Source organism: Lissotriton vulgaris, chromosome 1_1 (genome assembly GCF_964263255.1).
Source record: "Lissotriton vulgaris chromosome 1_1, aLisVul1.2, whole genome shotgun sequence".
NCBI lineage: Eukaryota > Metazoa > Chordata > Amphibia > Caudata > Salamandridae > Lissotriton > Lissotriton vulgaris.
In genome coordinates, this window is record NC_141685.1 from 309,900,334 (window position 1) to 309,926,678 (window position 26,345).

A 26,345-nucleotide genomic window follows, 5' to 3' on the forward strand; every position below is an offset into this window, starting at 1 on the left:
AACCATTCAGGGCTCAAAAACTGCAGTTTTTGGGGGTGACCTCTCTTGCACCTTGAAGAACTTTGAGGTAACATCTAAGAGAAACATAAAGAGGGCTAAGGATCCACTTTAGAGGCACAGAACGAAAGGAACGGTCTTCAGCGTGTGGGAGTGGCGCCTATACAGGCTCTGCACGTCACTTCCAGAGCAGAAAGGCATCAGTGCAAAGCTGCTTTTAGGAAGCTGGCTCTATATATGGTATGCCACTAGGGTGCAGAGATGCCAGGGGTTCCCCAAAAGTGAACAAGGCTCATAGTAAAACCCAAGACCTTTATTTAGTGGCAGTGTAGGCAAGCAGCGTTAGGCCTAACACAGAGAAGGGAAAGCCATTTTTTGCACAACATTGTTCGGCGAGCAGGGCCAGGAAAACAAACTGCATCAAATGGAGAAAGTAATAATGAGACAGGTCACGACTTATCAAGGCTTTAGAAATGACCAGTGGCTCCAGACCCTGCTCCCATATTCCTCCCAAATCTGCTCACTCCTCTCTTTCTTTCTCTCCATCTGTCCTTACTTCCCCACCAACAGAACCATCCTCTTAAAGATCAGAAAAGGTTCGCACAGGGAACAGGTCTCAGTTTTATGAGAAACAAAGATGATATTTCTGAGGGCTTAGAGAATGAGATTTAATGAAAAGGTTGGATTGAATAATATGGCTGTGAGCTTAGTTAAAACATCTGCATGTTGCAACAGAGTTAGCAAGGTTTTGAGAGTAAAAGGTTTTAAAAATCTTCGACCAGAGATACATCGGAGTGCCAACGTTAAAGGGGATATTGATTAGGTGAGCAATCTCTTGTTGGAATCTGTGAATGAATAGAACTGGTTTTCAGCCTGGAGTTGAGGGCTAGGTAGCAGGGTAAATCAAAGAAGGTTAGAACAACATGAAAGCGCTGTTAAGGATTAGTGGTGGGGATTGAGTCTACATGGAACAATTTAGCAGTAACATTTTTGTTAAGAGGTTTGGATTAATATAAGGTTGCAATGGTCATCAGCCGCTTTAGATTAGCACTAAGCAGGCTCCATTCGGAAAAACTGTGGTGTCCTGTGAGGAGGTTGCTGCTGTAGAAAAGATAAAAGAGTCAAATTTTATTATTGCATAAATGGCTATTATGTCTGCTTCAGGGACAAGGTTTATGTTATTATTTATTATTATTATTTTTTGCATTTGTAATGCGCGCAGATACCCACAAAGGGTTTCCCGGCGCCAGGACTAAGAACCCAACAGCACAGAAAGCAAGACGGCAGAGATCACAATTATTTATTGAAAAGCCAAGTTTTAACGCTTTTCTTAAAGCTGGCAAAGTTTTCCTCCTTTCGTAAAGCTGGGGGAAGGGAGTTCCAGAGGACTGGTCCCAGATAGGAAAAGGATCTCCCTCCCATTCTGGCCAGTTTAAATCTGGGTACCACAAAGTTTGCTGCATTTAAAGAGCGGAGATTACGTGCAGGAAAGTAGGGCCTAACTAATTTTTCCAAATACTTTGGTGCGGTTCCTGCCTTTATTTTAAACATATAGCTCAGGGCTTTGAACCGAACCCGGTTCTCCACCCTGAGCCAATGCAGGTCCTTAAGGTACTTAGAAATCCTCGCTGCCCTGGGGATTTTACACAGCAACCTGGCTGCGGAGTTCTGGACAAGCTGAAGCCGTCTGATCACGGCTAAGTTAATTATAATAAGTGTTACCAGCAGTTAATAGAGCCATTGCATCAATTAAAGAAGGTCACAAAGGAACTCCAAGATTTTTTTTGTTACATGAATGTAAAATTAAAGAATGCTGATGGGAAATAGAGTGGAGTAGTTGAAGGTGAAGCTCACATGGAGGATATGGATTCAGGGTGTACCAAATATGGGATAAATAATGTTGAAGCTGTGACTACTGATGTAAGAGAGTGATGGTGTGAGGCAATCAGGCAGAGACAATAAGAAGACTTTGAACTCAGAGCCTGCACAGGTTTACTCTGGAGACTGTACGGGAAGTGATTGGTTACCTCATGCACCTAGGGAAAATATCAATTTGGGCTGTGCAAGGTGTGTGCTAAGGTTTATTTCACTGAAAATCTTTATAGCTCATCTCTTTGCGTACCTGGAGCCTGTGAAAGGGAGATCCAGTGTCTTTGGGCTGAAGCTTCCTGTGAGGTAGGGTGATGTTGTATTAGTGAGACAAAGGGCATATGTACCCTGCTTTTGTACACAAGTCTGAGTTTACTCTTGTGCCAAGTATTTCACTTTCTACTTCCCAATAGTTAGACTAGGCCCTCTCTGCAGGGTCACGTCCAAACCTTTTGCCTTCACTGCATTTTATTTTGCTGACCTTATTTTTGTTGGTCTTAGGACTCTGGACACTTTACCACTGCTAACAAGTGCTAAAGTGCTTGTGCTATCTCCTTAAAACATATTGAATTACCTTATCCCCAATTGGCACATTTAATTTACTTATAAGTCCCTAGTAAAGTGGTACTACAAGTACCCATGGCCTTTAAATTGAATGTCACTAGTAGGCTTGCAGCACTGATTGTGCCACCCACCTAAGTAGCACTGTAAACATATCTCGGGCCTGCCACTGCAGTCAGACTGTGCAGTTTTAAACTGCCAATTCGACCTGGCAAAATAAATCTTTTGCCAGGACCAAACCTTTTTTAGCGAATTCCGCTGCGGTGCGGGATAAATAATGAGTGGGCGGAGTTCAAACGGCCACGCCCTCCTCCCCACATGACCACTGTGACGTCGGACGGCCGGGGGCGTCAGACGTATCGTACAGGTTAATACAAATAAGTAACTCCAAAGGCTAGTTGGCTGGTCTCCTAATCAGAAGCCTCAGGGACATAACAGGCTTCCAACCTCTGTACACTTGCACCTAGACTCTACCATCTGAGAGTCTATCCTGCCAAGCGGTACCACACCAACAGGACCCTTGAAGTGGGCTTCAGGGGCTTTGCCAGCCTCTGTTAAGGTAGCAGAACAAACTATCTCCTCTGCTGTGCGGCGCAACCCAGATTAAAATGTACACATCGCCGCTGCTGCATCGAATGGACCCATCGCAAAGGCGTGCATCGTGCTGCAACCTGCATTGTATTTGGAACTGGTTTGCAGCTCCTCAGAACCGACACACTGCCCAGACTGGGCGATGCATCCCAGATTCCAGACTTTGCATTGCACGCCCTCATCAATGAGATTTCAATGACAAGAGAACAGGACAGAACAGGAGCTGGCACCACATCTTACCCGCATCTCGGAAACCTTATGCATTGCTTTGACTGCGTGACAAAATTTCGACGCAGACCCTCGCAACCCTCCGCAAACCAGGATTGAAAGTACTTTGTTCAGCGGGCCTAAATGGGTCCATGTATTGGGTCCATGTAGTCAGCCCATGCTCCATTGCAGTCAGCCTGAACTTGTAACTTTGTCCTGCTCTGGTGTGACCAGTTATTCACAGTTGGTGCTTTACACCTTTTGGCACTAATTTCACTAAATAATTGAATATCTCTAGTTCTACTGATTAGAGATTTGTTCCTTTGGTCTTGGTTTATTTATTACAAATTACTCTACTGTTCTAAGTCTGTTTTTGGCTCTTTTGTGATGGGTTTTCACTGTGTTACTGTTTGAAGTGTTGCGTAAATACTTTAATGATGGGGGGAGGGACGTTTGACTCAACTTAATGTAGCACTCCAAGATGCCATGGCACAGGTTGCTTTAGCAGTCTGGGCAAAATAGGAACAGACTTCAATATTATGTTTGACGACTCCAGTGGAGTGAATTAATATAGGCAGAATCTCTTACAATATAGGTTCCTTACTAGATGTTACAGTACAACGGCAATCAAAGGCAAATTGCAGCCTTGGGTTGCTACATCATTCCCAACTTTACAATGCCTATTCTTTTCAGAGTATGGTCTTGTGTTAAAATAGAAAATTATAGGTTGTACTTCCCTTTGCTAGATGCACAGTTTATACCCAACCCCAGCTATATCTCATAGTTGATAGATCTAGCACTCGATATGGAGAATGAAGAACAGCCAATATAATTACCAAAAGATATTTGGCAAGTCAACCTTGTACGGATGAAGTAATTTTAGGAAGCCTGTGATGATGACATATTGAAGAGTTACTAAGGTAGATTGTGATGAGCTGGCGCTGCTTTCAACAGCTCTTATGTACCTTGCCACAAATACAACGCATGTGAGCTATGGATAGACCATTGGTTATTTCTACAGCAAGGGAATGCTCTAATAATCTTTTTTTGTATACTAGCCTTATTCTTTAATAAGATGTTCGTTGCCTTTATTTTGCAAAATAAAAATTAAGCTTAATGAAAAAAATTTAAAACCTAATGCCATCAGGAGTATTCTACTGCAGGAGGGGTGGGGCAAATTCTGTTAATTTCTCTATGCTTGCTTGTGTGCATTTGTATTGTGTGTTTGGGGGATGGGGAAATGTTATCTGATAACTGAGGTAGCAGGGGGTAGTTTTGATGCTGGAAGTGGGGTTGAAAGGATGGTGTTGTGGACCAGAGATTTAGTGATGAGAAAGGAAATAATTACTTCTGATAATAGTTGTGTGGCTTGAGGCAATTCTAGATTCATATACTGTCCAATATTCCATCATGTAGTTGTTGGACATGTACAAACACTAAAATAAATGTTTACAAGTCTTACAATGACGTTGATGTAAACCCATAATGCCCACAATGCAATTGCCATCCTTAGATTCTAATTTTCTTAATGGACATATGTGAGGTAACAAAGATTGTTAATTTAATATTACAGTCATTCTGAGATAAATGTGCTCATGGGTTACCCTGTAATGTCTTCTCTGCTAATTAGTAATATAATTGGGTAGGTCTCACAATCTTCCAAGCAATTTTCCAATTGTTACTGACTTTCGAAACATTTGTGGTACATTTGACAGAAAAGACTGGTATGAATGAAATAGATGATTATTCTTCTGGCACTTAAAACAATGATTGACTTGCACAGGTTTGGTCATTATTACTACTTAACATTCTGCACTTGTTGATGGGCATGTGGTATGAGTGGACACGAGGAGTAAGCATATGCAAAGCCGCTGACCAACTGATATCATGCCCTGTGACTGGGGGTGAAAATACCGAGGAACAATGTTGTGACATTTTACTTGCTTCCGTTTGCTTCGAAAAGGTCAACAGGAGTGTGATCTTACCGACCGATATCATCTAAAATTGGTTGCAATAATCCTCCCCACCCCCCCCGGGGGCACAACCCTGTCTGTTTTCTCAAAGTGTTGACATTTACATTGATTTCCCCTTGCAGCTTATAAAAATCAATGGTACTTATGACGTTCATCTGGTGCATGAATTGTGAAAATATGTATCCCCGAGAATAATTATTTCCAAAAGGTTGGCTGATCCAATAATAGGACGACATAATACAGGGCAGTCACTTTCAATTCTAAAGAGACAGATAGACAGATGAGAGATTTAATGGGCAATGAGTCCTGAATTGATCCACGATTAACACCAATTTTTGGGATAGGAAATGCAGTTAAGACATTCCTTGCATCCCCTATTCTCCGATCCAATTAATGAAACAGAATCTTTTCTATGCCACTCCTTTGTAAGATTGTCTGAACTACTTCTATTAGCAAAGGTCTATGTGCTTTATTCTGGAGATAGTTTTTGGGAGACACTGTATACAATACCTTTGTTAAACAGTCTGTACCTCCTAATGGTCTGAGGTCATTTCTTCCATTGTTCCAGAAAGAACCGCTGACTTTCTCCAACTAATGTTGCAGGATTTCTTAAAATCTCCTGATCTTAATAGATGAAACGAGGGAGCACGAGTAAGTCTTGCCTTCTGTCTTTTAGAAAGTTTAAAGTTCCAAAGAGAAAAAAAGATTCCTCTGCCTCGTTGTCCATCTGTGACCTCATATTTTTTGCAAACACAAGGGAACCCAGTAAGGTAGGCAAGGACCTTGGGTATCGATTTGTTAAGAGAACAATGGTCCTTGTCGGAGGACAATGGAGGAAAATCAATATAGAACAGAATCAATTCTATATGGAAACTATCCAGCCGGATAGTGGAATTTAATCCAATTTATTTTAAGTAATCAAAACACAAGAAAATAAGCAGTGGGATACAGTCCTGTATCGAGAAACATAGAAGTGAAGTGGTTCATGAAGAATTGGTGACTTATAGGTGAGAGAGCAAAACATTATCAAAACATTCAAGCAAAACAAAGAGCTTGTTGAGAATTGTGAAAGATGAATCAAGCAAAATAATTAATACAACCGTGACACCGTTGTACAGAGATAATTTGTGCACAGTGTTTAAAAAAGGTAGATGACGTTTCGATCCCGTTTACAACAATAATGAGATCATCATCAGTACAGAAAATTGTTGCCTAAGAACATAAGAGTCTAACATTTATTAAAATTCAAATAATGAGGGAAGAAAAAGAAGAATTGCGTGTTAGAGGAGAAATTCGAACCATGAACGTATTATGCCAACAGCGCATCGAGGGGTCCGTATGGCAGCAGCCTAGGAAGTCGATCAAGGGATAGTGCTGGGGGTTTATTGTGAGAGCGCAGAAATTAGGATTGGACATACTTATTTTAAATCAGCATATATAACTGACCTAAACTTCCTAATCATTACTCTTTCCCTTTCATAAAACAGATATAGGCCAACTGTAAAATTCTCTACAATTGCTTTCAATGAGTTTAGCTGCATAGATAGTCTGTTTTCCATGTTGAGGTCTACTGTGTTGTAAATGTTTTTTTCCAATTTTCCTATACTTTTAAGATGCACTTGCGCCGTTTACCTCACTTATGTCAGAAGATGCATCACTCTAGGGCGCAACATCTGCTGAGACAAGTTTATTTTATTTCCCAATTAGGATGCAGGGCTGCCTTCAGTCGATACCATGTATATTCTGCAAATTCTGCATTTTTTTTAAGGCAGGCACCCAGACTAGGTAAGAAGCAAATTCCTGAATGCTTGTAAAATGGTGCACTTTATTAGGACATGGGGAGAACTCTGAAGTTGTGTCTGGCCATTTTTAAATATCCACTTTGTTGGCTTACTCAGTTCCACATCCTCAAGTTTTCTGGTATTTGAAGGGTCAGAAAGACAAAGTTTATTTTTAAGAAGGGGTGCATAATTAGGTTTAAAGAACATAATTACTGGCCTGTATGTTATATGAACGTAACTCAACAGTCAACAGCGTGAATGCCTGGTTAATACAAATACAGTACCAAGTCGATTTCCACACAGCTTGAGGGTCTTTAAAGTTGTATTTCTCTTTAGTGTATAGACCATTTCTGACAAAAACTCCACGGCCCGTCGTTCAAATAAGTGGCAAAACGAGAACTTTACATCTGTGAAGAAAACAATGTAATTGAGACATTTTTAATAGTTCATACATTTCATATACAACTAAAAAAATTATTTGTGCACAAAATACCAGGTACGTCCTAGAAAGTCATCCTTATACTGTGGCAAAGAGATACTTCATAATCTACATAGCATTAGTCTTCGTAAATCAGTAACAAATAAGTGGAGCTGAACAATTTGCCCAAACAATATATAATGGTAGGGAAGAACAATATATGAAAGCATTGACACAAAGAAAAACGGAGGTTCAGTAAGTATGCTGGTTAAAAATCAATAAGTTATGCAAAATTAATTCTTCTGCAAAACAGTCAGATTAGGCCGGTAACTGAGCAACTGCACCTAAAGAGTTTAGACAAGATACCAGATCATCACTATGCCAATTAGAAGGATTTCAGCACTTCTGTTGGACAAGAAGAGTATCTGATTAAAGCTAGAAATGAAATACTAAGATCCCACATCTCAATTGCTGCCCGTAGTTTACTTGCTTGAGCATGCAGATACGCTGCAAACTGCACCGGTGATCTAGTTAATGAAAGCGCATACTTTGGTTTGCATGCAATCTTTTACAACAATTCCCTTCTCAAGGTCAACTCTGCTTCAGTAAATGAATGTCTTTGCTATGCACCCTACCTGCATCCAAGGACACAGTCTTCTTATTTTGCTCACTTAAGGTCTTTTGGTCTTCCACAATTTATTAGACAAATCCCAGCTCTAGGGGCACACCTACCACATACAAATACTAGGAGACCCAGGCTCGGAGTACGAGTTTAGGTGTTATTTATCTCACATGATAAATAACGATACCCACGGGTACGTAATGTGTGTGCGATAAATAACACTTAAAGCGAGTTTGTGTGGAATAACATGCGGATTTTGGTGCTTAACACACCAAAATCCGCATGGTATGGTAAATACAGTACAATTGCCTCAGTTAAACTTCAGCAGGTTCAACCTGCCGAAATTTAATGATAGCCAAGGTACTTAATGCCTTTAATAATTATTGTATATGTTAAATACAGCCAACAGGGGTTTAAGCGGGGTCTGAATTTACCAGCCCACACGTAATTAGAGCGCTAATTAGACATGCAGTCAGGCACCCTAGAAAAGGAAGGACCTTTTCTACTCCTTGGCTTCTCAGCTACCTATTCTTGGTGTCCTAATTAGGGACATTTATATGGCATAATTAGTCTGTTGTATGTTGTGAAGGGAGTGGGTGTTGCAAGAAAGGGCAGTTGAAATGTCTTTCTGGGCTCAGAATAAATACATATCCGATTACCGTGAACAGGCTCCAGCCACCATCGAGTACACAGCCAGCCATTCTCATACGAGGTGAACAGTACATGTGCATTATCATGACAGTAGGCAGAAATATCGAATGTGTTACTTCACCTTCAAGATGAGATTTTTGAAGCAAGAGGAGAATCTCGTCCTGACAGTCCGCAAGAAACATGTCATGGAAGCTCAGTCTCTTCAAAGTGGTGTTGAATTCTAGAGGAACGGAAAGGGCAATCATTTTTGAAAATCATTCAACCTAAAACTGCGAGGCACATTTTTTTTAAAAAGCTTCGTAAAACGGTGTTTTTTTCAAATGACAGACATTCCTATTTTCAGTTAGCAGGACCCAAGACAACTAAAGAATGGGCATGTAGGAACTACTAGGAGTACGAGTTAATACTATAGGCTGAAACAAACTACTGTACTTGTAAAATATTTTACACAGATGATGGGGAGGGATAATCTATTAAAGGCAAATGCTAAATAAATGTATTTAGTACTTCGGTTTGCTTAAGCCCTGACAAGTCACCCTCCGGCCATACAATTTTTCTTGAAGAGATTGTCAAAAAGGGTGGAATATTTGCAAGCAAGTACTTAATAAAGAGTGCCAGAGCGCACAAGAGGAATCAAATTTAGGATTCAAGTTTTAACACACAGAAAAATGTGGAAATAGGAATCGGCGAGAAGAGAAATGGAAAACACAGGGACAGCAGGAGAAGCTACATAGTTTGAAATGTAAGTTGGCATAAGGAGAGTGTGAGAAAAGCACAGGTGCAGGGACATAAGATAGTATTAAGAGACATTGAAGATGGTGATTCAGAAGATGAATGCAAAATGAAGTTTGGTCCAAGGATACAATGGAGAAAAACAAGGGAAGACCAAAGGTGGTGGCACAAGAGAAGTGATGAAGTAAAAATATATCTCAGGCTTACACGTGGTTACAGTTTAGTGTACAGTCTCTGCACAAAATAGATTTGCATTCGGCTCTCTGTTTTTGATTGGATGTGTTTATGTTCTCTAGAAAGTGAAACAGAAAACTGAACTGCGTCCAAACTTGGTAAGAACGCAATACAAATATTTATAACTTTATCCTACACATAAAGGCTTTGATGGGATGAAACATACTTCGATGTGGTTACCCAAATGGGAGAGCGGGTGACACTAGACACACCGAAAGAGCATTACCCTAACCCATTGCCTAACTCTTCTATCTCATTGGCTGAATGAACCAGTGCCTGGGAAGGATCTAGGGATGTCAAACTTCTAAAATGACTCTCTAACATGGACGTGGCCATTTTGGAAACAACGATCAGATGTCATGCGCTGGAGAAAGTTTGTTTGTGAATCTTTTGGAATTAAGCATTCAAATGTCCGGACTGTTTACTACATTAAATCTATTCACCAACCAATATAAACAAAATGTAGGGTCAGGAGAGATTACAATACTAATCAACCAGTTCTGGAACAACACCTTTAAGCTTTCATGTACCTTGCATCTCTTGTCCAAGGATCTCAGGCAATGCAGCAGAGTTACAAAAATATGTATTATCAAGTTAACAGAAGGCTGGAGAGCAACAAAGTTCTCGCCAAGAGATCACAGAAATTGAAATAAACATGTTATTAGGATATGCAAAGACAGACGTAGTACTCTGCATTTCACGGTCGTACAGAATTGTAGAAGGGCCAACGGTTCAGCATGCAGAGCACCACAATATGAAATTAAATACTTCCTCTGAGCAGACAGTAATGGCTTTCTAACCTCACCTGTGAGCGTTTGCAAAGCATGTTTGAGCTCCTCAAAGGAAGAAAATGTAGCATTGTCTAATGAGAACTCGCAAAGATTCCTAGACGCCCGCAACAGAGATAACAGGTCGCCGGTGTGCAGTGGTTCACGGGGGAAGCGGATGTCCAACTGCTCCAGCTGGTTTTCTAGGGAAGACACAAGAAAAATTGGTTTGTGCAAATGGAGTACACTACTGCACAGTAATGACTTCGTAGCCAATGAAGCTTCATCATACCTTCCAATGCTCAAATCTCAAACATGCATGCTAACAAGTCCTCAAAACACTCCATCTGTACTCAGAAAAGAAAATGGTGTCAGTTTATTATGAAGACTGGACTACATATTTGCGCAATCCAGTAGGGAGGAGAGCTAGATCTGTAGATGCAACAGCCCTTTAGTTAGCTGCTGCAAGGAATTGACCTTTGCTCTTCCTAATCCTGACAAATCGAAGTGCTTCCTCTGTTGATGTCGCATCTATTTGGCACACTTCTCTCCAACACTATTTTTTAATTTTTTATCATGGACATGCATTTATATCATGTTTCAGAACATATGTATATATATACATATGCATCAGACATCAATGGCTGTATGGCCGATAGTGAGATACAGGTGAAATACCGTAAAGAGGGGCTCATCTTTTTTTTCTAGTCTCAGGCATCTACTACTGCATGGAAAACCTCTGCAACTGCTAAACAGTGGCCTTAAATTCTAATTTGACGGCTGCCTTCCTTTGGGGTGCCTAAAATGAAGGATACACACAAGGACTTCAGAAGCCTGTACTGGCTGACTAGTGAGATCTGAATAAAGGTGGTGGCCCATCTGGATATACGTAACTCTTGCATGCACCCAAGTGAGATACTTTTATAATGTGTGCAAATGTATACATAATGAGAGTGTGGTAAAAGCGAGTAATGTCTCTAGTAGCGACAATGAAAATTGTATTAGAACAAGTAATTTGGTACTAACATAAGTTGTTAGAAAGTCATCCTTTCACCCTGTTCACCTCCATTATTTTGCTGAATGATACTGGTGTTAACGGATTCTGACTGTACCCTGGGCTCTAACTAGGCCCAGGGCCAATGCTATGTTTAAAAAGGTAAATGTAATAGGGTACACTTACAATCGGCAATGACATACCCTATAAGTCCCTAGTAGATAATAGGGCTGAGGGTGCTAGTTTTTACTTGAGCAACATGGAGGCTTAGAGGCCAAGCAGAGTTCCTGCATTAGCATGTGTGCGCTGCTGTGTGCCTGCTGTCCTTTTAAAGGCTGTCCTGCCTTTTAAAGCAAATTCTCGAAATTGTTATGGACAGACCCTATAAGTCCCTAATATATAATAGGACTAGGAAGCTCAAACTGCCGTTAAGTCCCTAGTATATAATAGGGCATGGAAGTTTATAGGCCCAGCAGATTTCATGCACTTGCACGTGTGCACTGCCAATTGCCTGCTCTCATTTTCAAGGCAAGTAAATTGTGTGCATTTTCAACTTTGGTGGTATGGGCGCTCTAAACTGATAATCTACCATATCGTTACATATTAGGCACCCCAAGGTCTCCACCTGGTATGGAGTGGGGAGGGGGGGTCATATAACTATATACAGGTGCCTTATAAAAGATGTTTTATATGCCCTGGTGAGGAAAAAACTACCATTTAATTTTTTGCCCATTGTAGATACTTCGCTCCATAGATTAACATTGCAATATTTTTTTAAGCATAACTATTGCTAAGAAAGAAGAAAAAATATAATTCAAGGACTTCAAAGATTGGTATTGATTAAGTCAACAACTTGCCACTGTTGAATTTATCATAACTAGTACAGAAGAGAAGTTCTAGAAATTTCTCTTCAGTAAGCCAAAATCCAGTCTTAGAGTGGTCTCTGCTGATTGATCAGCCTGAACCGGCTTAGCCAAGCTGCTTTGATTAGGTGATACGTGGCCTGGCTGAAGCACAGGCTATCTGATGGAGAACTCTGAAGCGGAGGAGGATAGGTCATATAGAGGGGGCTGTTTAAATCAAAATGAGCTCATAGAGAGAGCAGATCAATGAGAAATGCCAGGCCTACATACCCCCCCATCCTGTGCCCCAGCCAGATGGCAGGCTTAGAACATGACTTTGCAGAGGTCAGGGGGAGGACAGCTAATGGAAATGAGCCACACTGCGGGCTGGTTTAGATGGCTTTTACTCCTTTGGAGAAAAATCATCCTTGTTGGATTTTGAAAGGGCAGTGCTTTATGGGACAAAAGATGCCACACTTTGGAGGAAGGTGTCATGCCTTTGGGTGGTACCCAGCACCTCATTGGACAGAGGTGCCCCCCCCCTGCTTGTCGCACCAGAAAACTGAATAAATATTTGAGAGCTGCATAGTCTCTCAGGTCTGCTACCTGAAACTATAAGGTGAAGGACTGACCTGCTGGAATCTGCGTCTGCACCCAAAGACCTGTACTCTGAATGACTGTGCCTGCTGTACAAACTGGTAATACAGACATGGAGACTGTGCCCTGCTTCAAGAGGGATTAAGGAGTGGACTCCCTGCAACTACAGGTTAATAGAGCCCATCTGCATCATCTCCACCAAATAGTCCAACCCTGAAGTGTATCCAGTGGACTTTTAAGGGTTTTGCCAGGCGCACTGTGGGAATTGTAGTCCAGACCTTCTAGAGACCCTCTATGAGATTCCACACCTTTGGGTTTGTGTTGTGGACACTGTGAACCTACAAGGAGACCTTAAAGAAGCACTTTCTTAAGTTTAGAGAACGTTTGTAAAAAAGCTCCACGATGTGGTCGACCCGAAGTCAAGAGTCAAGCAGACAACCTGTAACCACGACCATGCAAGAATTTCAGGTTCGTCGAACTGAAAGCTCCAGAGCATCAGATTTCCAGGATTTGACTGGGGCCTCGGAGAAAGTCAAGCTGGCGAACTCTCACCGAATCTGTCTGTGTATCGAGCGACGTCGGAAGAAAACGCTTTATAAAATGTTCTAAGTGGAAGGTGGAATTTTTACCGGAGCCTAACATTTAGTGTATCTAACCAGAGATTCATCACAGTCGCCCCAAACTTTGACTTTGTCCCTGTCAACCGCGATCAGATGTCCCAGAGTGGCACAATATGTTTTAAAGAACTATAAAGTGGTTAATGTTTAAAAATTCATATCTCCGGTTCCCTACATTGTATTTTAGTTTTTTTGGGGTCTTTTTTCATTAAATTATCGCCTATTTTATAAATTGGTGTGGGATTTTCATTGTGCGATGCGTCTTACTTATTTGATGGGTTGGTGTTTTTAAATGCTTGTATCCTATGTTAGGCCTGACTGCTCGTTGTCGGCTACCATGGGTTAAGCAAGGGGCTAATTTACTGAGACCTTTACTGGACTCTATACCATGTGGGTGGCCTCATTTCAAGTGGTAGGACCATACTTACCCCTATCAATAACCTACATTCCAACACAAGTGAATTGAGTAATATACATTGAGATGTTTTCATTGGTGAGCTGTGATGGCATAATCAGGTTCTCCTAGCACCATATTATCTGATGTGACCTACAAGTACAAGGGGGGTAAGAATGTTTTACTACCCATAGATACCAACAATAACTCATTTGGTGAATTTGGCATCGAAATGTTGGATTTCTTTACCAATTCTTTGGAGATCCCGGGCACATGCAGCAATACCAAAGTATATGTTACTGAATGAGGAAATAATATAATTGGTTGGAAAGACCTAGCAATGCTCGGCATTTTACTGAAATCGGGTTCCATCTGTCCAGTGGTTCTAGGAGAATGAACCGATTTGGGGTCAGTTAAGAAGCTCCAAATTTGGATTATATTTTCAAGGACAATGCCCGACTTTTTTATTACAATGTTGGGTGTATTGTGGATGTTGAACCCAAATTAAAATTTTAAGTAGTGCAGTTCATGTTGCACATAAATTAAGACTGTTTCCCTCTGTGGATTTGTAGAAATTATTGAAGCAGATGAGTGATTAAGGCTCATACACAATCATTTGAATAAGTCTCTGCACTTTTTTTGCAAATAAATAAATGAAAGCTAGACAGATCTGTTTGTGTGCTGACTTAAGATCTTGAAATTGAATAACCAATTGTCAATACACACCCTCTTCCTTGCAATCAGGAAATGTTGGCGGCTAGAGGTAAAGATAAAAAAGTTTCTCCAATTGATTTGAGATCTGCATATTATCAGGTGAAAGTATCTGAAAGGTCACAGATTCTCACTTCTTTAAGGACTCCTTTTGACTTAAACAAGTATTCGAGACTTCATTTTGGGCTTACATCAGAGGCCAGGGTTTTTCAGACAATTTATTTAGAGATCTAGAGGGCCTGAAAACATTTCAGAATGATATTGTGATATTTGCTTCAAGCACGGAAGAACACAATGCCATACTGAGATCAGTTTTACAAGTATTGCAAGGCACAGATATTACCGGAAAGAGACTGAAGTCACATTTCTAACTACTAGTTTTGATTATCTTGGACATATATTTTCTTCAGAGGGGATTGATCATAAAGATCTGGTAGTTGTCATTAAAAACACCCTGAACTCCGATACAAGGAAGGTCTTAGATCTTTTCTTATGATAAGCGAGTGCTATTATATGTTTGTATTTTATATTCTTTGGTTGTATAATCATTAATTTTCTAAAGAAAGGAGTTAAAGAATGAGCAATTGTTTCTTCAAATCAAATATTTAATTCTTAATCCACTAATGTTAAAACCTTTTGTTAGTGGTGGCAAATGTGCTTACAGTAGATGCTAGTGCCACAGGTGTTGGTGGTATTTTATGCCAATCTTTTCATGGAAAGGAGCAGAATGTAGCTTTTATATCTCACACACTGCATGGAGCAGCACTACATTTAACACAATCAAAACTGAGGTATTGGTGTGCACACGGGCAAAAGAGACTCAAAATATATTTGTGGGGTTCTAGTTTTGAGTTGGAAATGGATCATATTGTATTGTATAGTAATTGCATTTATATAGCGCTTACTACCTGTTTTCGAATTGCTTTCGAAGCATTGGTAGATCTGTTGAGTGGCAATGGTGTTGACAGTGCTTCTGCAAGGATAGTCTCATTTCAAGACTGCAGGAATATAATTTCAGAGTCTGGGATGTGTCTGGAGGTAATAGCAGGAGAGCAGACTGTTTAAATAGGTTGCTCAATGAAAGGGGGCTGCGTCTTAGTAAATGGAATGGATCTGATGCAGGAGCAATTGATGTTGCCTCTGACCGGGGAGGTGCCTTATCTTCTGATGAATGGTCTGAACAGAGTGATAAAGATACCACCTTATAATGTTGCACATTTTGTGTTAGATAAAATGGAAAAAAAAATGAATCAAGCTGGCAATTATTTGAAATCGACCTTTAATAGACATTCTTCCAATCATCTTCTCACTAAGGTTAACAGTGTCACGTGGCCCATAGGGACATTGTTGTCTTTATTAACTTAGCATGAGCACGCTGCAGCTTGCCTGCTGCTTTTGCGCACGTTACTACGTCTTTATTTTTGCAAAAATTTCAATGACTGCTTTCACATGAGAACTCATCGTGGTGTTCCCTTCTCTGCATGTTCCTGGGATTTTGACTGAACATTATATGCAAGGTCGAACAACAATGTCGCTTGTAATTTTGTTCTGGCTAGTCTTTTCTCCATGGTCTTTTCATTATGACATCTCCCTTTCTGATATATGGACTAGCTGCTATGCTGACTGTATTTATACTATGCATTTATCTGCTTGTTGTGGTACGTATACTGCAGGTTAGTCAAAATAAATATTTTAAACTGTTCTGCGTCTCTGTCAGATCTTATTGTGGAAAGTACAAGAGTGAGAGCGAAAGGGTGTACCTTGTTACTGTGATTCCTGAGAGATCTGGGAGTGTTTTGTTCTGGGGTGTCTAATAATTGGTTTCTCTGTGAGTGAGAAAGAGAGCAAGTGAGTCACTGTAGGCTAGTCGGCCCTGGGCTCGTGGGTACCAAGGTGGTAGAAAGAGTCTGTCCCTATCCACCAAGGTCTCATAATCCTGCGCACAGTTATGAGTTTGTGCAGAATCCCTGCAACATCAGGTTTCTGAAGAAGGGTGTGAAAACTGCCATTGGCAATGGTTTAAAATGTGCAAATTTTCAATTTTTTAAAAGCAGTTGGAGAGGTAAAAAAAAAAGTAGGCGTGAAAAAAACTCAAGCAAACAGTATTACAACAAGGTGAAGCGTGTTGTTAAGCATTCAAGGGTGACGAGATTGTTGTATCCAGAAAACTGTGAAAAGATTAAGGGGGCAGATTAAGCTTGCTTTTTCCGTTAAAATTTTAAAGATTGTATTCTCTTCTTTATGAAGGGAAAGGATGGTGGAGTAAACAGTGTTGTGCTTGTTCCACCATTTCAGGCAAGTCTATTGAAGAACATTGTGGATTTGGAAGACAAACATTTTGACTTGTCTCCAGAATTGCAGGATAATTTTGAGTTGCGCTAATTCAGCTAATGTTGAACTGAATTATTCTGTATCTAATTCACACAATAGAACTGAAGATTCCCGTTGTGTCCGATGCCAGTTTAGAATCGGAGTATTCCAAGGCGGCGCGTCACTTACGCGCCAGTCTGTCGCACTGCTCGTACTAAAGAACACGGATAAAACAGAAGGGAAGGAGTGCATCCTCACTTATTTAGTTTAGAATCTGAAACATTTGAGGAACTAATTTCTGATAGCAACTGCAAAAGCATACGTTTAAGTATAAGAGTATTTAAATTACCAATCAAATGGCGAAATTTTGTAATGTTTATTTTATAATTGTCTGGGTTTTGAGAAGGGAGGCATCTTACAAACATTTATTTTCATGTACATATTCAGTTATTTTACAATTGTTCTTTTTTATGGTTACATTACCTCGCCCGTTATGCTTCCAATGAATGCTCTGCATGAACAGGCTTGAGCGGGTTCCAGGAGTTCTAGCTTCCAAACGGACGCCTGTCAGTTGGCACCGGTCTCCCCAAAGGCAACACTGTTCTCTGTGGGCTCACTTACTTGTATCTTGATGAATTCAAATTTTCTAAGAAGAATCACCGTCTCCTTGTTTCTGTTCTGCTAACCAGTCTTTGACAATAACAAGTCAAAGCAACCAAAATAAACCAAACAATGGAAAGTTAATCACAGGGATGTCACCCTACTGTCTCTAGTGACCTGACCCATTGTCCCAAGCTGCATTATGTAATAAGGGAAGAAAAATGTGAATCACACAAAACCATACCAATGGATGAAGAGGTCTGACCGAAAGACTCTGTAAATAACTAGGTCACATATAATTCAAAGAAAATCCAAATGTGCAGGCTAATGTCTAACTAGAAGATAAAGACAATTTGCTGTTGCCCAATTTTCTAGAGGCTTCCTGCAATTTGCCTACAAGTGCACTTAATAAAAATCCAATCCAAGGAACATAAACTGATTTGGCTTCTTAACCTACCTGGAAATTCAAAGGCGCTCCCATCTAATCTGGGTTTCTCTGGAAGATTTTCCAGATCGAAGCTGAGCGACAGCACATGGAGTGAAGGGAAGGCAGTAAGAAGGTTGTGAGCCAGTTCCAGGGTAGGGATGTTCACTGTGAAGTCACTCAGGGAAACAGTACGCAGACAACAGCCGTCAAGGTGGGACAGTGAGACAAGCGCCTCCATAACAGGGAAGATGTTTGAGCCTAAATCTAAAAAACAAAACAATACACATTTATTGAGGTTTGCAAAGTAGATTTTGCAGACAAAAATGGCATGACCTCGGTAAGGGTAAAACTGAAACATAAGTAATATAACAGTGAAGAAGCACTAGGAAACTACTCCTGTAAATAGCTAGCATATTTCCTTTACTATACAATAATACATTAAGTTTAATATTATCACAATTCTAATTCTACACCAATACCATCCTATGGTCTTTGCCAGAACAACCGTTAATGTAATTAGTCTACTCTCCCCTGCTATCAAGGAATAATGGCTAACTAATGAAAAGTGTTTTCAGCAGTTTCAGCAAACCGATTGTTTTACAGTCTGTGCACTTTTATTTTCAACTTGAATTATTATATATCAACTAGGCCTCTCCAACTGCACGTTTAAGGCTTGATAAAGAAAAGAACAGTTCAGTAGCAAATTGCAGCTGCCAGGGCCTGCAAAATACTACATAAAACTAAAAGGTTACTTACCTGTATGATTAGTTTAGCTGCTTGAAGATTTTCTGGATTCATATACTGTGTATTATTCCATCATCTATGGATGGGCATGGAATTCTCTTTTTTCGTGAGTGTGGGCTTTGTGGTCATTGACCGCCATTTGGGTGCTACATCCTTCATTCTGTGACATCAGACATGAGCTCTCTAAATGTGGTCTCTAACTCCAGATTCGTCTTCCCCTTTGGCGTCTCCAGAGTGCCATTTGGTTTCCCAATGATCAGACTCTAATCCTTCCTTTCATTTCGAAATCACGTCATTCCTCAGGAAGGTGAAAGTGCTGCTTGTGAATCCAGAAAAAATGTCAAGCTGCAATATTGCTACAGGTAAGTAACTATTTCGCTTTGCAGCATGAATCTTTTCTGGATTCACATACTGTGCACAGATTTTGTGGCAGTGTTTTCCTTTGGGACATTCGGTTGAAATTAGAATGAACAGGTATTCTAGAACTTGATCTTGATGTTCTATCTTTGCTTCCCCGTTAGCTTAAATATCCACACAGTGTGAACGGAAGACCGTTTGGCTGACCGGCACATGTCAATAAGTGAAACACTGACAATGAAGGCTAGGTCTCTCCATTCTTCCTTGCTGAGTGCACTCTTGGGTTCTCTTCCAATGCTACCCCTGCTGCCTTGCAGCACATCTGGATCCTCTGTAATCTTGAGGTAGGTTTCAGTGGTTAATGGTGATCCTTTGCTAGCTGCTGCAAAAGAAAAGCAGAACAAATTCCTCTACCTGACCTGCGGTGTTTCCTGCAAGTTCTACAACTTTCTCTTTAGAAATAAAGCCTGAGCCGGGCAAGTCGTGCTGAGACTTTGGTCGTATAAAAAGGCTCTATGGCATTGAAATGTGGTATCACCTTCAGGAGAAACTGAGGGTTTGTCATCATCACCACTCTGTCCCTGTGTATCTGTAATTAAGGTGCTTGTATAGTAAGAGCTTGCAGTTTGCTCACTCCTAGTAAGGCTGTGATGGCGATAAGAAAGGCAATCTTGAGAGTTAAATATTTGAGTCCTGCCTTGTGCAATTTAAAATTCATCAATCTGAGCACTAGATTCAAATTCCAAGCAGTAAGGGTGCCGACACTGGTGGGGCTATTCATTTCGCCTCTTCTAGGAACCGCCTGACTACTAGTGCGCAGAAGACACTTCTTCCTAAAGTTCCCCTTCAATATGCCACAAAGTCTGACAAATGATCTTTTAGTAAGGCATGAAAAAGGCCCTCATCTAGAAGCTATGTGAGGTTCCAGAATATGGCAGTGTCCTGTGGGTAGCAGTCTTTTCGGATCTCTAGTGCTCCAGTGAATCACTGTACAACAGCTTTGCATATTAGACCACTTACCTGGCTTCTCTTCAGACTTCGTTACCTTTGTGGTAGTCCTAGATTACCAAATTCAAAGTTTTTGGGGGCCATGCCGCTAGGCTGTGGTTGGCTGGTCCGGAGAGGAACACATACACCTTTTCCGTTGCCAAAAAGTCTGGATGAGCTTGTAGTCTCATCACACTCTACTGTGTAATTCCCACTAGCTCTGAGAACCAGGTTTCTCTGGAGCATTAATGGGGTGGAGCCCATCAGAATCAGTATACTGCCTGCTTGCATCTGTCCAGTTGCAGCAATATAAGTGAGGTGGAGTGTTGGTGGGGTTGCAACTATTAGAATTCATGTCCTGCGTGCTTGCTTGCACCTGTCCAATAGCAGCGATATACGTAGGGTTGAGGGAGAAATGTTTGCAAAATCCTCGGACCAGTCAATTGATCAATAGTGTGTATTCCTGGATGCAAAGCTTTGTGGTATTTCACATACTCCTGGGTTGCAATTTGTGGGTCGTTCTATAGTTTGAAATCGTTTTCTACTATATGCGGTTTTAGTTCTCACTAATGCGAGGTGCTTGCATATTTGGCTCTTTGTTCTTAATCCCTGGCATGTGTAAGGCCTTTAAGGTTATCTTTCTCTTGAAGGCCCATTTCCATATTTCATGTGCTAGTTGAGCAAGTGGTGTGACCTTGTTCACCATTGTTTGTTGAGGTTGTGTTCCCCACTGTGGTTGTTTTGTCTGTTCAGATCTGAACTATTGTCCTCCTTACTTGGGCTTGAAAGGCTTTTAGGGCATAAAATGAACACTGCAGCCATTCCAGAAGTAGTCTCAAGTAAAACCTGGCAGAAGGTATAAGTGGGATGCAAAACGTCATCATGCCCAGTAGTATTCCAACTGTCCTCACCCGCATAGGTCACTGGTAAAGGTGAGTTTGCTCCGTTAGCGCCTTGTTCCTTTTTACAATTGGATAAGCTTTGCACTGTGCGAGATCCCCCTCTTCCCTTTATTATTCTTCTTGAAGCGAGGCCTCGTCGGAATAGTCCTGTGGACTGCAGGGTGGCCATTACCTCTGCAGTGTTTGTTTTCATTCTTTGCAGAGATTCAGCCACTGCTGTTCCGAGGAGCCCCTCACCATTGAAAAGCATATTGATAACTTCTGTCTGTATGCTTGGATCACTCGAAAGACCGCCTTTGAGTGATCTGCTCTCTGGTGAAATTCAGCCAGACGTCTTTGACTAACTTGATGCATAGCGGATGCTGCATCTATAAAAAATGCATATTCCATTGCCCAAAGGTTCCCTCTGTGGCTTAAAATATTAGTGCCACGAGGCTCCTCCGCACATTATCCCGACTTCATGTTGGTTGTGAATTTTTCATACTGACCCGAAAAAAACGATCACTATATACGATACATATGGTCGATATTCATCTAATTTGCTTGGATTAACCCCTTTGCCCCGTGGCCGTTCCGCCGTGGTGCGAGGGGAGGCGGGGTTGGGCATGGCGCTCGGGTACCCAGGACGGCTTCCAGCCTTCATGAGTCACAGTAGGCGTGTGCTCATAGGACGGCTGGGAGCCATCTGAACTTCACACACTGATTAATTCTCCCGCACAGGCGGAAAATTAATCGCGCGTGGGGGAGGACCAGCAACGTTCGGACAGCTCCCGGCCGTCATGAGCACACGCTATTCTGTGCATGGAAGGTGTTAAAAACTATATCTGCATATATTGTGAAGGGTCAAACATTTTTATTAACAGTCCTGAAGATGGTCTAATGGACAAAAGCCTAAATTAGACTGCAACGTCGAAAATCACAGCTCTTTCTTTTTATTGTTGTACAATTAATTCAGAAAAGGTGATCTCTATTGTAACCAGGAAGAATATCGATTTGTACATGGTTTAAACTTCCGGCTTCATTGAGCAATGTAATGATTTTGTACCCTCCATAAAGAAATCTACTTTGTGATAATATAAAACTCTTTTGAATACATACACCCATGTCTCTATGATATTGTATGTCTGTATAAGATTAATACATGTGGAAATAATTGCTAAGTGCTTCTGTAATATAAACATTTTTGTTAAAGGCAAATCAAGAAAGCCTGTTAAGACTAAGTCATATTAATTAATTCAAAAGCTACATATAACAAATCCCTTGTAGGTGCTTTACCTGCTAATACTACTTGCCCAAGCCGTCAAGCATAGATTGGGTTGCCCATTGTTGTTGAAACTGGCTGAGGAGATGGCACAGAAGCATGGGTGCCGTTTATTATAAATACCCCAACATTTCTGGAATTAGAGAGAGGAGCAGTCTGCTGACACTGCAAGGTTGCTGCTTGTCAGAAGTTTCAGCCCAGCTGAATCCTGTCCCCATCTGCAAGGAGGGATGTGGAACTTGTGACCAAGACGGGAACCTACACACACTTACCCTCAGGTAATTGGAGTTAGATCATCCAGTAAGGGATTTGGCAGATCACCGCCGTAGAAAACTAGGTTAGGGAGCACATAGTAAGAGTACACTATACACAGTACTTATATACCAGCATATATGCACAGCTGTAGCACAATGTTGGAACGGTTTAGCCTTTTCACTGTTCTCGTAATGCCAATTACCTTTATCTGCTTCGGTCTATTAATCATTGCAGCACGTCTTCTCTACAAGAATCCCGATGGATCAATAAATATTGAAATGCCTTGTGCATTTTTTGTGTATCTCTCAGGGAACGCACCAGTGACTGAGTGAAAAGGTTCTAGATCTGATACCACAATACCTGGGGGAGTCAGGGTTGTCATTTTCGGAGGTTGCAATATCTATTTGTTACCTTCTTAGGGTTAGGGGTACTTATGGTTGCACTGTGAGCTAACAGGAATATAGGCCAATATATCCTGAGGGTGTGCACGGAATCAGTCTGGCACAATCCTGACATTTATGTTGTCCAACAAACGCACATTTGTACCCGTGAGGTTCAAGCTGTATGACACCCCTTCCTCATGTGAACTGATATCTATATATTACCAACCCTGCTCCACCATTTTGACCTTGAAGCATGGATATACTCCATACTACTCCTCTTGCTCTCCTCCTAGTCAACAAGACCTGGTATTCTTCCTCTGGGGTTTTGGCATCAAAAGGAGCGCCAGCTCCATGGGTTTATCTCAAGGTTTTTACCACAAAGTCATTTTAGGTATATGGTAGCCCTTATACGAGTAATCGAACTAATTTTATAGCTTTGTTGTAACCTTCACTTTCGTATCAAGATGATTAATTCCGTTCAGTTTGTGGAATTTAGGTAATTTTACGTTCCGCGGAGAACAAGCAAAAAATTCAGTAAAGCCGCAGATTGCGGAATTTTTAGCAATTCTGCGATCTGTGGCTTTGCAGATTTTTTTGCTTGTTCGCACTTTCAAAATTTGTGTTCGCGAGCTACTTCCCCCCCCCCGAGCACGCAAACAGCGTTCATGAACAGGAAAATAGCATCGCGAACAGGTTGAACAAGCAATTCCATGTGTTCACAGAACTCTGCATGCTTGCGCAGATTTTTTACAGTTTTGCAGAGCTTTGCATTGCGCGACTACGCAAATTCGGCCCCCCCCCCCAATTTTTTTTCTTTCAACGTCAAGGGCTTTTTTTTCCAGTATCAACATTTTTCTTTTTTACATTGCAACCTCTTCTTTTCAGCTCTTGTCCATCGTGCACGATATCTTTAGACTTAGACCCATGGAGTTCCTCTTGCCTGTGTTTCCCTCGAACATTGGTGGCTTCAGTGTCAGGTTATACACTGAGGACAACATGCCTGAAGGTTTCCGCCTCACCTCGCTGCGCACCTAAGGAGTTACCTGGCATTTTCTTGGTGTCTTTTCCAGTTGAACCTCAACCCTCTGCGATCAGAGGCAACTACTTTCCTAAGAGTTTTCTTTGTTGTTTGACAAGTCCAGTTCCTTAATTGAGGAGTGCTTGGACTGTGCAATTGAGTAGTGTCCCCACCTCTGATTTTCCCAATGATTTGGATGAAACGCTGCACATGCATCACATCACTCTGCGCTGTGGCCTCTCTGTAGACAGTTTGCGCACCTCCCAGCTCTCTTTTTGTGAGAACATATAGCAACACCTGGAGCAAATCTAAAAGGAGTGTGCTCCATACCCTTCTCATTTTCTGATCCATGTGGTTGACTGCGAGAAAAAATCTTCAGAAAATTTCAGTATTCTTCAGTGTTATTAAACATATTTGATGCTAGTCTATGATCTTGTTGTTTTCCTGGACTTTTCAAATTTGTTTGCTCAATGTTTTACTGAACAAAACCTCAATCTTCTGCTTTACTGACTCCAGAACTCTTGATTATGCTCACAGACCAACGAACAGAAAAAATAATCCTAAAATGTTGACCACAAGCTCGGGCTTCTGGTGGCGTACTTCAGGGTCATAGCAGGATAGATATAGCACCACACGGTGGTTAACGGTGACAACATCCACACAATAAAAATAGACAATTACAGACGCCACCACTGGATGGCAGAATAACACACTGTGTGTGAATCCAGAAAAGATTCACACTGCAAAAATCAATATATTAAACGCGAAGGGGTTGGAAAGCAATTAAGGAGCAGTGGGAGTCTGAAATCAAGGGAGCAACAACTCAAGATAGAAGAGAAGGAAAGTAGCAGAGGAGCTTGAGGGAGAGAATACTGATAACATACAAAGGAAAGCTATGAAAAGGGAAGCAGGAGCGGTGGCAGGGAAGAAACAGATGAGCTGGATGAAGAGCAACTTGGTTAATATGCGTGTTGAACCAGGCCCTTTTTGCAGGGATAGCCCCAAACTTTTTCACTTCATCCTATATTTTTTGTCTGACCTGGTTTTGTTGGCTTTAGGACTCCAAGCACTTTACCACTGGTGATCAGTGCTAAAGTACATGTGCTCTCTCCTTTAAACTTGGTATGATTGGTCTACACCTGTGTGGCATATTTTTTTTCACAACAAAATGTTATTGTCAACAGCCAAAGTAGGCCTAAACAGTCCCCCCTAAACAGGGGGGACTTGAGCCATCTACTGACCTGGGAGGTCGCTTTCTTTTGGGGGGCTGTGGACGCTTGCAGCCGAGTGCTGCTTTGCCCTGACACCGGACCCTGTTGACGCTCGCATCCCGATCACCGCGGAGAGGCGGTAGATCGAGAACTACACATCCCAGCAACCTTAGCGCCCAGGAAGGCGCGCATCCAGCATCCTGCCCCGCCCCCGAAGGTGCGCTTAAGGACAGCGCAAGCCCCGGGGGAGCGGGGGACTTGAGCCATCTACTGACCTGGGAGGTCGCTTTCTTTTGGGGGGCTGTGGACGCTTGCAGCCGAGTGCTGCTTTGCCCTGACACCGGACCCTGTTGACGCTCGCATCCCGATCACCGCGGAGAGGCGGTAGATCGGGAACTACACATCCCAGCAACCTTAGCGCCCAGGAAGGCGCGCATCCAGCATCCTGCCCGGCCCCCGGAGGTGCGCTTAAGGACAGCGCGAGCCCCGGGGGAGCGGGGGACTTGAGCCATCTACTGACCTGGGAGGTCGCTTTCTTTTGGGGGGCTGTGGACGCTTGCAGCCGAGTGCTGCTTTGCCCTGACACCGGACCCGGTTGACGCTCGCATCCCGATCACCGCGGAGAGGTGGTAGATCGGGAACTACACATCCCAGCAACCTTAGCGCCCAGGAAGGCGCGCATCCAGCATCCTGCCCCGCCCCCGGAGGTGCGCTTAAGGACAGCGCGAGCCCCGGGGGAGCGGGGGACTTGAGCCATCTACTGACCTGGGAGGTCGCTTTCTTTTGGGGGGCTGTGGACGCTTGCAGCCGAGTGCTGCTTTGCCCTGACACCGGACCCTGTTGACGCTCGCATCCCGATCACCGCGGAGAGGCGGTAGATCGGGAACTACACATCCCAGCAACCTTAGCGCCCAGGAAGGCGCGCATCCAGCATCCTGCCCCGCCCCCGGAGGTGCGCTTAAGGACAGTGCGAGCCCCGGTGGAGCGGGGGACTTGAGCCATCTACTGACCTGGGAGGTCGCTTTCTTTTGGGGGGCTGTGGACGCTTGCAGCAGAGTGCTGCTTTGCCCTGACACCGGACCCTGTTGACGCTCGCATCCCGATCACCGCCGAGAGGCGGTAGATCGGGAACTACACATCCCAGCAACCTTAGCGCCCAGGAAGGCGCGCATCCAGCATCCTGCCCCGCCCCCGGAGGTGCGCTTAAGGACAGCGCGAGCCCCCGCGTCGTGGGATCGCGCGCGGGTTGGCGCCAGGGGCTAAGCCCGGGCAAAGGGCGGGCCCTCTGTGGCCCTCAGAGGACCTGAGGAGGACGGGGCGGGCCACCCCACT

General features: G+C 42.4%; 1 protein-coding gene across 1 annotated transcript in view; it reads right to left on the minus strand.

Annotated features, from left to right (window-relative positions):
- LRRC41 (leucine rich repeat containing 41) overlaps positions 1-26,345 on the minus strand; it is a 183,535-nt gene that overhangs the window by 48,289 nt on the left and 108,901 nt on the right. The window contains exons 5-8 of the mRNA XM_086952344.1: positions 17,926-18,159; positions 10,442-10,606; positions 8,792-8,890; positions 7,264-7,386 (exon numbers count right to left, since the gene is read on the minus strand). Coding sequence (XP_086808470.1) covers positions 7,264-7,386; positions 8,792-8,890; positions 10,442-10,606; positions 17,926-18,159 — 621 coding nt within the window. The remainder of the gene's footprint in view (positions 1-7,263; positions 7,387-8,791; positions 8,891-10,441; positions 10,607-17,925; positions 18,160-26,345) is intronic.